The 17,118-nt window shown below is 33.2% G+C and overlaps 2 protein-coding genes across 8 annotated transcripts in view; one reads left to right on the top strand and one right to left on the bottom strand.

Annotated features, from left to right (window-relative positions):
* LOC118198526 (zonadhesin-like) overlaps positions 1-17,118 on the bottom strand; it is a 314,579-nt gene that overhangs the window by 138,370 nt on the left and 159,091 nt on the right. For both annotated transcript variants that reach the window (XM_085809500.1, XM_085809501.1), the window contains exons 30-32: positions 16,955-17,038; positions 5,481-5,653; positions 3,099-3,195 (exon numbers count right to left, since the gene is read on the bottom strand). In XM_085809500.1, the coding sequence (XP_085665626.1) occupies positions 3,099-3,195; positions 5,481-5,653; positions 16,955-17,038 (354 nt within the window). The remainder of the gene's footprint in view (positions 1-3,098; positions 3,196-5,480; positions 5,654-16,954; positions 17,039-17,118) is intronic.
* Positions 1-17,118, top strand: part of LOC146992913 (general transcription factor II-I repeat domain-containing protein 2-like) — a 285,508-nt gene that overhangs the window by 157,838 nt on the left and 110,552 nt on the right. The gene's annotated exons all lie outside the window — the stretch shown is intronic.

Genomic DNA, 17,118 nt, shown 5'->3' with positions numbered 1-17,118 from the left:
AACAGGAAGATAGTTCGATGAAATAACTTGGCCTGGTGGATTGAATGCATAAACCAGAAACTTGCAGACGTTGCCGCTGATTTGAACATATAATTTTATTTTCGTCATAGTGCAAGCCTTTATACGCATAAACAGATTCACAAGCTATGTAAGTATTATGTTACTTTTATTAACAGTTAAATTTGAAGTTAAAGTTCCTTTTCTGTCAAATTCTTAACTTACTACTTCCGGCCAGAACGTATTTTTGGAATCACTCTGAATCACTCTTACTTAATGAGGAGGAGCGGTATTTAAACCACGAAGTCTACTTGTTGAGTTAGAGAGAATCAGAGTTTCTGATTTGCGCGCATCTGCCTTTTGGCTACACTCTCTAAAAGCTGTTATTACGCTCAGCCATACTCAGCCCCTTGATAAGCTTCGTAGTCAAATAGAGTTACGGGGCCAACTCGATTAGAATCTTGATAGCTTCGGCTATATCTCTTTAGTTAATCTTAGTTTTAGTTTATTTCTTAGTCTTTTAAGTTCAAGCCCAAGTGTCGGCTTTTATTGTACACTCCAAGACGGAGTTTTGTTAAATCTTATTGGAATAATAAAGGGTTAGTCACCATTCCATCTTGTTGTTTCTTGTCACACGAACTTAAGCGTTTATTCGCTAACTAGTTCTTAAGGTTTTCACTCATAATTGCAAATACTGAGTGATAAACCCCACAGCATCATTTATGATGCCACATGCGCCCCACAATTTTGTACAGCTTACAACTCCTTAAACAATGGACAAAGCGGAAAGTAAGCTCTGTGTGGCTACCGGCAAAGCGAAACAGGGTATAAAAATGGTGACCAAAAGGAGCGAGCAAGTGACTAAAAAAGAGAGAGAGATTGTGCAGCGAAGACCTTCTATACAGATTATATTTCGGATTGCATTACAAGAATGTTTACATTAAGCGAAAAAATATTCAGATACCTAATAGATTTAATATTCGGATGCTGGGTTAAGATTCTATCGTATTCCAGGAATAATTAAGCAGTAGAGATCAGATGACGGATCACTTTTCAGAATAACAGAAATTAAAGATTATATTTGAAATGTTACACTTTTGCTATTTTTAGAATGAAGAGGGGAGCGGAGTTAATGAGCTACAGTTAATTTATTACTAATATATATATATAAATACGCGCTGTCGCAAAAAATATATGCACCTAGAAGAAATGAGCCAAAATCACGAAACTCGGTAGAAATGCAGTCTGTAACAGATGTGCAAATGATTTAAATTTCGGCGCCAATGAGACAAGGGTAACCGCGCTATGCGCATATGAGTTTCGCAGATGGGAGAATTTAAAAACATGATTGATCGTGCCGTAGGGCTATTCAAATTAATCTGTCGACTTGGATGGACGGTATTGTGACTAGAGATGCCTCTGAGACGTAACCGACGTCAGTACGAGCAGCAGTTGGACTTTTAAGAACGGGCGTATAGTAGGCCTCAGAGAAGCAGGTTGGTTGAATAGGCGTATCGGCCACGACCTCGGTCGGAGAGATAAGGTAGTTGCTCGGTGTTCGTGATAATGGATCAGGAAGTAATAGTCTACCGTCGCAGAGAGTCAGGGCGTCCCGAGAACACGAATGATCGAACAAAAGGGCCACTTCCGCCCCAACAACGTCGCTAACATTGATTCGATGACATTTATCACCTTTCAGGCATCCAGTAGTATCAAGGAAAACCATTCAGAGACGACTAGCCGACGCTGGTATACTCCGCCGAAATCCATTAAGACGCCGACCATTGACACCACATCATAGACAGTGTCGACTGTATTTTTCCCGAACTCGGGCAAGCTGAAGTGCGACCGACTGGAGGCGTGTGATCTTCAATGATGAATCCCGATTCACTCAGTGCTGATGACTAACGTACACGCGTGTGGAGGCGGGCAAGCCAGCGGTCCGATCCGGCATTTGTTGTCGAGCGGCGTACGGCGATTACACAAGGTGCGACACTGTGGGGAGCGATTTGTTGAGATACACGATCACCTCTAGTGTCCTTTCAAGGCACTATGGCGGCTCGAAGTTACGTGGACGACATTTTAACGCTGGTTGTACTGCCTATGCTATCAAGTCTCCCAGGCGCAATTTATCAGCAAGACAAAGCTTGTCCAAATACTGGGCGACTCTTCCAGAAATGTCTTCAAGGAATGACTTACTCCCGTGGCCTGACAGGTCAACACACCTCTAGCTAATAGAGCACTTTTGCGACATGCTTAAAAGGCAACGGCAGCCGTCCCGGAATATTGGTGAATTAACTGCCCAGGTGCAAAGATTGTTGCATAATTTTCCGCAGGGGGTCATAGGTGATCTACATGATTCGATGCCACGCCGTATTTCGGAATATATAGCTGCCAGAGGCTGGCACTCATTTGTAACCGTTTTCATGTCTTAACTTCTTAATAAAACGATCTTTCGCTCTAAATTTGAAGTCATTTGTTTATCTCCTCATACACTACATATATGTTAAGTTTCGTGATAGTAGTTCATTTCCTTCTGGGTGCATATATTTTTTGTGACAGAGGGTATATATATATATATATAATTTGAAATCCTTTTACATGACTCTAAAATTTTACAAACACATCGCCATAGTACTATTCAATTTTTGGATTTGAACTTTAAAACTTATTTATTTTAAGTAAAATACTTCTTTGTGACTAACTTATTTCTCTTGAATGTAGTTTTGATACAATGAATTTTATGGTGAATTGCATTTGGCTTTTATAGTCTGCTCTATGAAACTGCTTTCTACATGGATTAAAAGTTATTGCTTAATTTAACTATTATTCTGTTTTTTTATTATTACTTAGTGTGAAAGAATAATTGGTCTTTCTATCAGTTATCAATGTTTGTAATTTTTCTGTACAGGTAAAAACTTACATTTAATTATTTCAATTGTTAACTCTAATATAAAAAGGATTTACTGTTAAACATAAGTAGACCAATTTTAATATCTGCTACTTCATTGGTGGCACATAATTGAAATATACAAGACAATGTACAAGCAGCTACAAATTAGTTTTAAAATGGTAGTGAGAGATGCTGCGAAACAACTTACCATCGCATACAGGACAACACTGACCGGGTAACTTTACTGGATCTGTGCACTGGGGATTGCACTGATCCATCTTCCTTTCACAAGAAACTGCTCCTTTCTAAAAAAAAATTAATAGTAATTTAGTTTTTTACATGTTCAATTCTCGCAAAATTTAAGTATTTAAAAGTGTAACAAGAATATTGCGAAATTTAACAGTGCGATCGAGGTACATAAATAAAGTTTCTGAGCTGAATTACCATCAGAATTGCCGTAGCAGATGGATCATAGCGAAATACTTAAAAGCTGGTCAAAGGAAACATGAAATTAACTCAGAAATATACTAATGCTTGTGAAAATTGTAATACCTTGAAGGAACTATCAGATTGGAAAGAAATGTATGTCAAATAAATTACCAACATTTTGACATGTACAACCACATTATTGACACAAAAATCAGCACTTTGTTAACATGCCACAAGGGACAGCAAGAGCTTCTGTACGTCGTTGCATTGACTCAAAGAGGCTTCGATTGGGTTCTAAGGGTATCGAGATTAAAATTAGAGAAATGACTGTAGATGTTGACAGTAGCACACGTGTGAGCAATCCTTTAATACTGTTCTAGCACTTGAGAACAAGTTGCACGGTTCTTCAGTGCCATGCCGATGAGATAACTTTCATGCTTTAGTAGCCTCATATTATTGGCCCAATGCCATAATTTCGATTTGTGAGTCTCTCTTCTGCTCACTGTTTCTACACTCGTATCACGAGCATGGAAATGTGTTCCATAGAGGCGGCTATGTTACGTAACGAAAATGCTCCTTTTCGCAGGTCAGCAATTTGCGCCCTTTGGAACTCTGTAGTTTGCTTATGTCAGGGTTTCTTAAATTTTTTTCAGTCGCGACCCCTTTTTATCACTGAGATTTTTTTCGCAAACCCCAGGACCCCATAATATTTACAAAAATTTTGTGCGACCCCATAAGTATTGCTCAAATCCGACACACGCGTGAGTGAAACTGTCAATTTTTTCACTTGTACTGTAATATACTATTTCAATTTTAGGTCATTTACTTTAATTTCTAATTTTAAGACATAGAACAATGTGAAAATTTTAAATAAGTAACAGACGAAATGACAGCGTGACGTGCAAAGCAAGGAAAATGAACGTTTATATTATAAAAAGAATGCCGTCGAAACGTTTTCGTTTTTTTCTTTGTCTATATTATCTTTACCTATTTTCAGATACATTGTGTAAAAATATTTGGTAATTGTAAAATTATTATAATAAGTTAAAGAAATATCATAACTGCTAAAATTTTTGGCGACCCACAGTTTCGCACTGCTGTTCCTGGTCTTATTCCAATACAACGTAGTGTATGAAAACGAATACGTACTGAAGTTTTAAGAAACCCTGGCTTATGTGATGCTCTCTGAAGTTAACACGATTTTCAGATCTTTATAAGATAATTTCTAGCTCATTGGAAATGAAACACTACTTGTCTGGCGCTTCCCAGCCCTCTATTTAAACCCCTAACAAGACACGATTCCCACTAGATTAGACTTTTAATTCCCATAATTTTACAAGGTATTTCATGCCACAGCTGGAAAATGTCAATGACTAAATACTAATATCATGAATAATTATAAAATTAAGTGTGAATAACCATAATTTTAGTCTATTTATTTTTGAAGTGCAATTAGGCTTCTGAAACGGGTGGTGATAGACCAGTTAGATTTCTAAACAGATAGAAAAGAGTAATTAATAGGTGGAAGGAAGAGTTATTAAATGATAAAATTGTATCGCATATGAGATGAGAAAAATACTTTCTTCAAGAAAAGCCGAAAAGATTACAATAACACTTCATTCGCTTTCGTTCTATGGACAGTACTTCTTGTGACCGTCTGACACATAAAATTTTAATTATTTAAGAGGATTAATTTGTATCCTTTTTACTTATAATTTACTTTTTACTTATAACTTTTTACTTTTTAAATTAAATCAGGGGTGATTTAATTTTTTTTGAGGCGGAATATTATTTTCTTTGACTTACCATAATCTTCTTTTCAGAATCTTTTCATCTTCTTTTCTTCTTGACTTTTCAGAACTTTTCATATAAGTGGGAATCACGCAGGTCATTTTACAGGACTCTGCAGAGCCTGGGCACCCGCATTCACTTGGCATTTATTATTATTTGAATGTCAGACCCTGCTTTATATTTCCCATAAGCTTAATTCCGTTTTGCTTATTCCTTCATAATTGTGCAAGTTTCATAAACATGAGCATGATACTAATTTTAAAAACTTAAAAGATCACAAAGTTTATCTTACGCACTGCTTAGATTTGTAATCAGACATATGTATGCGGGTTTGGAAGGACAATATATAATTAACATTAATCATACTTACATCACAAGTACAAAAATAGCAAGAATCAGATTTAGGATGAAATGTTTCACCATCCATGTAAATGGTGCCCTGGAAATTGCATTCTTTGCAAGAAGGGCAACAGCTTCCAGGTTCAACCTTAGGATTTTCACATGTGACAGTGACGCAACTGACCGATTCACATTCCATATTTCCTGGAAAGAAATTTCAAAGAGATTGAATTGCAAATAAAGTATAATTACTAATTCTCTTTTATACATTAAGATAATGGTAACTAATATGTAACCGTATTCATTCAGTTTCTTCAGTCAAATCACTCAGCCACTCTTCCTATTCGCACTGCTGTTCCTGGTCTTATTCCAATACAACGTAGTGTATGAAAACGAATACGTACTGAAGTTTTTTTCGAAGCTCTGCGACCTCATCGTGCAAGCCGCGACAAACCAGGGAAATATTTCCAGCGAAGTACCAAATTACAAGGTTATAGAACAGTTTAAAACTTTTACCAAAACTTTATGCTAAGTACATACATAAAAATAATATTGTTAAAACACATAATTACAATAATTTATTTATATTATAGGAAATTGATTTAAATGGTTTCGATAAGTTATTTAAATTACAGGAAAATGGATTTTAAAAACGTGTGTCTTCCATTAAGGATTTTTTTTATATAGGCCCTTAAAAAAATTCATTTAACCATTTAAAAATTATATTAAGGAAATCTACCCTGGGAAAGGATACTTTTCTAAGAGTAATTACCCTGAATTTAAGCTGCATACGGTGAAAGACACGAAACCCTGTCCAATTCTATATAACATGATAGGGAGTTATATTGGCACTTCGAAAGAAGAAAAGCTTAAAGCTCTCCATATTCGAAATTTGAAAATGCAGTGAATAATCAGTAAATGAGTTATGTTTTGATTCGCTACTCAATAAGCATACTCACTTAAAACTGTGCGGTACATACATAATGAAAAGATTAGAATCTAGTACTATTAAATTGCGGCACTGACTATTATCAAGAGTTAAATTTTTACTTTAAGAGGTATTTAAACTACTTTAAAATACGTACTATGGATGAATGAAAAGCTAGGCCAGGATAAAAATAAAGCCAAATCAACTAGGCCCAATATATAAGCAACAAGGTGCGTTTTTGAGGATAATCACCTATATTCGTTTATATCGCACAAAGTTTAGATGGAAAAACTAACAACTTAAAATTCTTATTATTATCAAAGTTACTTTCAAATTCATAATCGAGTTCAAATGCAAAATATAATCAACAAATCATGAGGCACGACAGTGGTTTTAGTTAAGTTAAAATATCTATCTATCTACATCATTCCTTCTCTATATATGTATGATATAGGTATGTGGGGGGAAGAAAGATAAAAATACATAAAGACAAAGTATAACTTAAATTAACAATATTCCTTTAATGTTTAGTTTTAATTTGGGCGTTTCCCCTCTCTATTCTAAAAAGAGTAATACCTTTTTTTGCACAGCGTCATTTTGAGACTACGCCTAGACACATGACTCTCGCATAACGATGGTGATGTAAACGGAACTAAAACTCAAACAACCAATAATAATTTTACAGTACCATTACTTATCCAATCAAATGCACTGAAAATCGAAACTAACTTATTCATAATCATAACTAATTACTCATAATCAGTTTTTTAAAATTATTGATAATTTTATGTTCATTCTAACATTATTCATTATCAAAATATTAAATATTCTCTATACTTTACACAAGAACACAATTTTTTCATCGATTTTCTGCACTAGAATTGAAAATTATTTTATTTATATTTGTATTCACTTCACGCATTACTCAATTATAAAATGAGAGCCTTCGATATTATCTTATATGAGGAGAGCAAAAGGAACAATTGTACATATGTTTCTCAGCCAGTTCTCTTTGAACATATTCTTTATTCAACATACAGTTATCCATACATTTTAACGTTCATTTATCCTAATTTCATCTCATTTATCTACACTAATTTCACTTTTTAATCGTATTACTCTTAGCGAAATATAGCGAATTATGTAGAAACAGGTATTTTAATTATTTTTCTGCTATAACACTCAATAAACAGCCTCAACTCCCTCAATATTGCCTCAATAACCCTCAATAAAGGAAATATTAAAATTTGATTCTACCGTGCAATAATAACCTTGGATAAATGATAAGCATTTACTTACCCAAGTATAGTACCAAACAGAACGTAATATCTTCACCTGTGAAACACGTATTTATTCAGAATGTTAATGTTGTTGTATAAGTTTAGATACATATTTGGGCACAAAAAAAAAAAAAAAAAAAAAAAAAAAAAAAAAAAAAAAACTAGATAACTCCACATAAAGACAATCGCGAGTTCGTCGTTAAAAAACAGGACATTGAAAAAAGTGAAATCTTGAAACATCGCCAAAGTCACTAATTAAATTTCGGCATCATGCTTGCTGAATAATATAGAACTTGATAAGAATGAAAAATGTCCATCTATTTTTCAACAAAATGCTCTGAGGTAATGTGAAGGAAAGCCCTCACATTTTATTCCGAATTCCATTTCGACTGTGGCAAAGAACGTTGTTTAAAAAGACTATAAATAGACCTCTTTTAAAGTACCCTCTCTTCTCTTCTCCCTATAGCACACATGAATGAGGGCTGCAAGATTTGTCCAGAATCATTTTGTCTCACGCAGATTCGGCGATACAGTTTTCTTCAGCAAGTCATCGTACTTATTTTCATGCCTGTGAACGAGATCAACCAAGCAGAGTATTTTGTTAAAAATTGCCAGACATTTTTTATTCTTACTACGTCCTATAATATTCTGCAAGCACGATGTCCAATTCAATTGGTGACTTTGGCGGTGTTTCAAGATTCCACTTCTTTCTATGTCCTGTTCTTCTATGACAAACTCGTGAATGTCTTAAAGTGACCGGTGTTAGCCAGGTTTCTTGAGACCAATTATGAATCTAAATTAACACAACAGCATAAATGTTATGAATAAGTACGTATTTCACTGGTGAAGATATTACGAGTTCTTTTTGATGTATATCTCAGTAAGTCAATATTTTTTTATCCAATTTTAGATTATTAAGGCACACCAAAATCAAATCTTAATATTCTCTTCATTCACGGTTATTTGACGTCATGCTCGTAGAATATTATAAAACTTGGTAGGAATGAAAAATATCCAGCTACTTTTTAACGAAGTTCACTGCTTGGTCAGTCTTGTTCACAAGTATGAAAATAAGCTATTGTATGAAGAAGCACGCGGATTTAATGAAGAAAACTGTAGCTCCGAATCGGTATGGGACGAAAAGTTACCAGACAAGGCTTGCAGCCTTCATTAACGCAGGGAACTTCAAGACCGGTCTATTTATAGTATTTCTAGCAAACGTCTGTTGCCAAAGTCGAAATGCAATTCGGAATAAAAATGTGAGAGCTTGCCTTCAAAATTACTCATAATCAGTTTTTTATACTAATTCAGCTTCTAAAATTATTGATAATTTTATGTTCACTATAACATTTTCATTATCAAAATATTACATATTCTCTATACTATACGCAGGAATACCATTTTTCATTGATTTTCTGCACTAGAATTGAAAATTATTTTATTTATATTTGTATTCACTTCGTTCTCAGAATAACTATAAAATTCTTAACGTTAATTCAAACATTTTAACAGTAATTAAATATATATATAATGATTATTCACATAACAATTTAAAGAAATATAAAAAATATGTGAATATAAAATATAATTTAATTTAGCAGTATCCACTTAATGCTTATTTTTAATTCTTCTGTGTACAGTGCGTCATTTTGAAACTAATCTATCTCGTATGACTCTTACATTACACTGGTGACGTAAGCAGAACTAAAACTGAACCGCCTGTTAAACTTTTACAGCATTCTTATGTATCCAATCAAATGCATTGAAAACGGAAACTAATTCATTCCGAATTAAGTTTTCATCTTGAACGCTACACACTTGCTTTCTGAACTTCGGCTTAGACAGACGGCCGCTTGCTGCTTCTTTTTTTTAACGTATAGCTATCCACAATATAAATGTTCTTGAAAAGGCACGCGTAGTGTGCCAATTTTTTTGTGCCCATAAAATTTTAACCGAAATAAAAATGAATATTTGATCTATCCCGGCTGACAAATTGCTGTTCTGTTCATTATGGATCAATGCCCACAAAATGCAACATTTCTACCTCTACGTATCAGTGTCCTACATCATGACATCTAAGTTTGCTTTATTACACACACACACACACACACATATATATATATATATATGCATATGTGTGTGTGTGTAAAATATAAAATATTTATCTTTGAAATAATAAATTAATAACAGCCCTTTAACTTCCGTCTTCTTTCAAAAAATAATAATAACATTTCCGGAGTGTGCCACTCCTAGATTAATCTATGCCACGGAGCTTGCCACGCTGATGACGTAGTAATTGAGAACCTAAATTCTGAGAACTGAAACTTTTCTAACTCAAACCAAAATCTGTCTCTTCGTGTGCTTCCATATTGGATAACTACGCACTTTAGCTTCTCTCTCTACGCCGCTAGGACGTAATTCCGCTGTGCTCCTTTCCTATCGCAAAAGTATCAAAAATATAAATGCTCTGTAATTAGGCACGATTAGAGTGCTAAGTGATTCTGGCCACAAATGTCAGTTGGAAATAAAAATGGAATTAAAACCACCTCGGCTGCCGGTCTCTTAGTTTTTACGAATTCTTATCTTCGCCATCAGCATTTCTGGGCTTCTATATCTCAGTGTTCCTACGTCAATACTTCTATGAAATTTGCTTTTATTACACACACACACTCACACACACGCACACACACACACACAAACACACACTATATATATATATATCTATATATGGTTCTAGGAAAAAAGCCCACAGGAAAAGTGCTCACAGAATAATGCTCACACGTATAAATGCTCACAGGAAAAAAGGCCCACATAGAAAAATGCCCACAAAAAAAAAAAAAAAAAGCTCACATGAAAAAATGTTCACTTAGAAATGTGCTCACATAGAACAAAGCTCACATGGAAATAAGCCCAATGATAAATAAACTACGTAGAAATATCCTTATATTAATCAATCAATAAATTAATCGATTTGAACATCATACACATACCTAATTTTTAAAAGAAAATTATTTGATCATTTAAAAAAAATTATTGAACAAATGCTCAATACTTTCAGAGGAGGTATATAAAAGATTAAAAACTATAGTAAAATTTTGCATGTACTTTAATATTTTATACCGCTGCCTCTGTACAACATTTTTATTCCTGTAACTGCAATAGTTATTTTTTGTTTATTTACTCTATTTTTGCATACTTTTGATGTGTATCTACAGAAATTGATGTTTGAATGTAGTTATTTAAGTTTGGAGCCAAAACAGTTCTAGAAGACCACAATTTCTAATCGAAGTGCGGAATCATTTTGAAGCAGCTTTCGAAAAATCTCCTAAAACCACATATTGTTACGAAAGCTTTCATAAGGTACTAAATTCATTATTTAATTCTAGCCATCCTAGTATGTGCTCTTTATTTGACGGACTGAAAAAAGCCTGTCAACGTTTATTATTAGCTATTGTAAATACATGGCGTACTGAAGAAGAACAAAAAAAAAAAAAAAAAAATGGAAATATGAAAACTTACGTTTGGTAATCGCGAATCATGTAAGAATATCTATAATGAAATCGACGATAAAATTTGATATTTACATATATTAGCTAATATTCCGCAGTTTTATGTATTTACAACTTTTTGAAATATATTGTTACGGATTTGGTATTTAAATAGCTTATGATAGTTGAATTGTAAATTAAATGGTTTTATTTCCCACGCAGTGAAGCGCGTGACGAATATTAAAAGAAAGCTAAGCCGGAAAATTGAAAATACAAGAGCGCGTGCATGTAACATTTAAATAAATAAATATCTCTTTTTGATTTCGAGAATACTGGAAAATTCTCGCGCGCGATTTTAAAATCTTATAAAAGGAGGAAAGCCTCTCAGTTCGTTGTAGTTACTTAGTTTGTTGTTGTTTTAAGAGTTTGTTTAGAAAACTGCTCTTGTTGATTGTAGCGAATTCGCGGATTAGCTTTCTTCAGCTGTTTTGAATTAAGTTCTATTGAACGTTTAAGTAATTAAAAGATAACTACTGTGAAGTATTGTAATACTGAAAGAATATCTGAGGGAATTTAAGCATTTTTATTGTGATAATAATAAAATTTTGTCCATTTTTCATCGGACTTGTGCATTTATTTTAAACGAACCCGTACGCACGCAACAATATATTTATGATTTATATATAATAAGGTATTTTACGTAATTTAAATAAAATAATTACATATGTTTGTTTATTCTTCTAAATGTTTATATTATAAAATGTGTAACTTATATTTACTATTATTTTATTTTTTAACAATTAAAATTATAATAATTTCTCACTGTATATTCTGTTTTATTTTTCTTCCTTCTTTCTCTCCTTTTCCTAATTTAAAACGGCCCAATTACTAATCTTATATAGCAACTGAATCTACACATAAGTTATACAGTTTGATATATATATATATCATATAATTTAAATAACTTTTCTTTGAACAATTGAAGTAGGTGTACGATGTTCAAATCGATTAATTACTTATTGATTAATCTAAGAATATTTCTACGTCTTTTATTTTTCAGTGGGCTTATTTCCATGTGAGCATATATCTATGTGAGCTTTTTTTAGTGTGAGCATATTTCTTAAGTGAGCATTTTTTCATGTGAGCTTTTTTCTATGTGGGCATATTTCTGTGTGGGCTTTTTTCCTGTGAGCATTTATACCTGTGAGCATTATTCTGTGAGCATTTTTCCTGTGGGCATTTTCCGGTCTTTCACGGTAACATATATATATATATATATATATATCAAACTCTTATGTGGAGGTTTCCACAGGATGTCGTCTAAAGAGGTGCATTAATACAATAACTAGACCGTCAATCTCGGAACGCCTGCTATTGTTAGCGCTGGGCGAGTTCAATATAAGCAGGTTAGAGGAATAGAAAGGAAAGGTTCTGTAATGGTTTCCAACGGAAATAATTAGATCATGGAACTAGGGAAAAAAGGGATATGCTCGCTGACTTATTCCCGAACCGTGGAAAAAGTTTCACTGCTTATTTTTATGCTCCATGTTTTATTGAACATTTTGTTTAAGGACAGATTAATTTTTATCAATTTATGAAACAAAAAAAAATATTTCGTAGAGAAATACGTGTTTGCAATGTAAAATTTTATGCTTATTTAAAATCTGCTTAAAGGCATAACGTTTTGGCGAAATTACATAATTTTGCTTATTCCAACGAAATTTAATATTTATTAGAACTCTTATTACGGTAAAGTAACAAAGTATTACATGAAGTTACAATAGGTAACTGTAAAGTTTTTATTTACTTAAGGTATTGTATAAAATTTTAACTGTAAAAAAAAGGGGGCAGACAATCAATAAGAATAATAAATAATACACTTACTAACGAAACGCTAGCTACCCTCACAACGCAGGAGCCCGTTCATAGTAGGCGCTCAATCATAGTAACCACTGAGTAACAGCCGTTCATAGTAACAGCCGTTCATAGTAACCACTGAAATTCCCTATACTCAAAATCCCTTTTCTTTTCTCCTCTTAGCTCATCCCTACTTTCACGTACCATACCTACAAATCTTGGACTCTTCCAGCAAACAATAGAATTCGTTCCGGGATTGAGCACCTACTTAACACAATACGAGGGTTTCAAGAGCATTAGATTTCCAAAATTATAAAATTAAATAGCAAGCTATGAAGTACTTAAAACATTAAGTGAGAATTGAAAAAATATGGACACGGTTGTATGCCGACAAAATATATTCCTATCAGCTATAACACAGCAATTTTTAATACACAGTAGTTAGACCATTTGCCTTTCAAGAAACAGTCAAAATTCCAATAATAAGAAACATCTTGAACGTAAAATCGAAAGGAATTTTTTAACAATCCTTGAAAGCATGCGTTTTTCCCTACACAGGGTTCATGTAAAATAATTGTTTAAAAAAAAGTATCATTTCCCTATATATATTCATCATATAAGTAGGGAAAGTATTTTTTAGCGATAAATTATACCTATTTCAGTATATAAATATGTTCATGTATGTTAATTGATGTTAAAAATGAGCAGGAAATTGTTAGAATTTTCCTGGGAAATGGTTAACACCGCTCTTTTGTTTCATCAGCTATTTCCGTAAAGTTTAACTTTCCTGTTGTTAGGGAAAAAAAGCCTTTCCATTTGCACATTTGGGTGTTAAGGAAAGGGAAACGAAAACATTTAATGTAGTTAAATAAAGAACAAAGATGATCCAAATTTATGCATCGAAATTGAAGCACTTGAGTCGGAACATATTTCAGGCACACATTTACCCACTCCCGATAAAAATATTGAGAAGAAATTTAGATATTTAAAAACTGTGCAACTTGCCGATTGTTATGAATTTAGAGAAAGACAGAGAAATATTAGTACTCATAGGTTCATATTATTATTATAATAATATAGTTACTGTTCGAACTACACGTCTAAACAAAAATATCGCTGCAATCGAAACAATATTTGAGTGGTGTTTACAAGGCCGAAACATGAATTTAGATGAACTTTTTGCACAGAGTGTTATGGTAAACGAATCCGGTATTTCCGAGCAACTCAAGTAATTTTGGCATTTAGAGAATTTGTGCATCAAAGCAGAAGTATCCCACGTGGAAAACACTTGACAAAGATATTATGAATGAATCTAAAACCAAAATTACGTATCAGAATAAGCGATACAAAGTGAAATTGCCTTGGAAACCCAATATGAAGACATTATTAGAAAATAACGAACAGATAGCAAAGAAAAGATTTTTGAGATTGAGATAATCTTTTGAAAATGATCCTTCCTTATTTTGTGAGTATAACACGGTTCTAAGGAATTATCTTTCTGAAAATATTATTAAACCTGCTTCAGCTGATGAAATAAATCTACAGAAAAACACAGTTTATCTATTTCATCAAGCGGTAATACATCCAGTTAAGACTACAAGTAAATTACGCCCTTTTATGATGCTTCGGCTTATGGGAAGGTCAGTTATCCTTGAACGATTGCTTACACACTACACATTGGACTTAATTTTATACCCAACCTATTTTTTCTTTTGATCAGATTTCGAAAGAATGTGATTTGTCGCAGATACAAAGAGTAATTCTAGCATATGTTGTGACGTATTTTTTTAGTAAAGTGTTACGAATGCCAGCGCTAGGCGAACATCCTCAGTAAAGACCTATCAAAAGAAGCTATCTCTGCAATCCTGAGTTGAAGAACTATCAGACAGACAAAATATTTCAAATACTACAGGAGTATATGATGATTTAAAGAAGCCCGAGTATGTAAGCCGTTTTGATGTATGGGTACTCCAAACTTTAACACAGCAACATATGCTTGCTCGAGTTGTGTCATGTAATTCTTTGCTGAAAAGAAACAACGAAGCTCCTTTTTGAAACCGTTCGTTACTGGAAATGAGAAGTCGATCCTATGCAATAATGTTACAAGGAAAAGATCACGATGTAAGCCAAAAGAACTAACCTCAGTAACACTGCATTCCCAAAAAATAATTCTTTATGTACGGTGGGTTTACGGAGGAATTGTACATTATTAATTACTGCCATGTAATCAGAAAATAAACTCGAAAAAATAATGTTCCCAAAATCTCAGCTTTGAAAGCAGAAACTGAGGCGAAGCGCTCAGAACTGATCTGTCGTCAAGGTTTTGTCTTCCATTATGAAAATGATGTGCGCCACATTTTGATGAATGCCAACAAAGACTATCTGAGTATGAATAGGATGTTTTGTGTCCTTCCCCCCCCCCATGTTCACCAGATCCTGCTCCCTCGGACTTTCATATCTTAAGATTTATACAAATTTCTCTGTACGATCTGAAGTTCACTTAGAGGGTTATAGTTCACTTAAAGTGCTGTCGGACAGTCTCCATAGAGTATGGATATTCTCAAAAAGCACCCCAATAACTTCTTTATGAAAAGAAACATAATGGCTTTTTTTTTTTTTTTAAAAAGGAACTTTCCAGCTACTGGAGAGATGGCAAAATATTATAGAACCAAACAGCTTATTTTTCTGACATCCTAGCAGTCAGAAATGAAAATCATCAACTTTAATTGATAAAATATAACAAACAAATAAACATAATAATACATAAATTGAGAAACATTTAATAAATTACTTACTGAAAATCATCAACTTTAATTGATAAAATATAATAAGCAAATAAACATTATGATACATAAATTGAGAAACATTTAATAAATTGCTTACTGCCTGATAGAAAGCTATACAATATATACTATATACACACATAACTATATATAGTATGATTTATGATTGATTTTCTTGTTTTGTAACTGTCCAGAATCATAGGTATCTATTTTCATTTTATAAGACATTTTATTGATTATAAGTCATTTTATTGATTATAATTCATTGCATTTTTATTCTGTGTTTTCGACAATGTAGTACGTACCTTATCTTTTTTGGGTAGTATGTCTGCCAAGTGAGAAAAGTTACTGTACATAACCTGCTTCGTCGCTTTAGCTGCTATAATTTAGTTGCTACATTTTTCGACATATGAGGACAGTAAGCATTTTTTTTAAAATTTTTCTTACCCCCTTGTCCTGCCAATTGTGCTGATATGCGTTTTAAGGGGTACAACATTCAGCACAACGGCATACAGAATTGAACAGACATTGATGATGGCATCAGAGGCATTGCAAGATATCATAATTCATAGTAGGGTGGTAACTCGGTACTAGATTATTAAAAGAATTTGAGATCATAAACTTAAATAGACAGGCTTCGCATTATGTCATAACATTCGAATCACTGAAGCCATTTGGATTATTCATTATGAACTGGATTTACACAACGAAATAGCTGAAAAGTAGTTGCCTATGTAATAAAAGAAAAATGATAATTAATTATAGGCAAAATAATTTAAGAAATCTGATATTCTGTTGCGAGTAAAGGAATTTAATATTTCTGCGAGGATGTTTTGGCATTTGACTGTGTGCGAAAGGAGCTCAGTATAGGATTTTAATTTTTAAACAAGTTTGCTTTCAGTTTTCGAAAATATTACTATTTGTACCTCAATGGTTGTTTAGAGTAATTAATTCAGGTTTAAAACTCCTATCAGCGCAGAGAAAGCTGAGTATAACTTAAATCTATGTAGTACAATTCAAGTTGTTATTAGGTCAATTCACAAATACCTCATTCAAAAATTTGTTTAGAACAAAAATTTAAGGTTATACAGAAAATGCTCAGTATATAACACATTCTAAATATATCAGTATCTAAGTTTTTTATATATTAATATATACGTTTTTCTTACCGTTGAAACAAAAACATTTTTTGCAATCATCTCTGGTTGGAATTTCGACACTATTCGGGTAAACTACCCCGAAAACCTGACAGTCTGAAATGAGATTAAATTTCAGTTTGTGAGAAAATGAAACATGATCAATGGCTATGAAAAGACGTTATACAGATTTATAT

The sequence above is a fragment of the Stegodyphus dumicola genome, chromosome X2 (genome assembly GCF_044657685.1).
Source record: "Stegodyphus dumicola isolate Sdum_Otavi_A_Nest chromosome X2, ASM4465768v1".
Classification (NCBI taxonomy): Eukaryota; Metazoa; Arthropoda; class Arachnida; order Araneae; family Eresidae; genus Stegodyphus; species Stegodyphus dumicola.
This window is presented reverse-complemented; position numbering and strand designations above follow the sequence as displayed.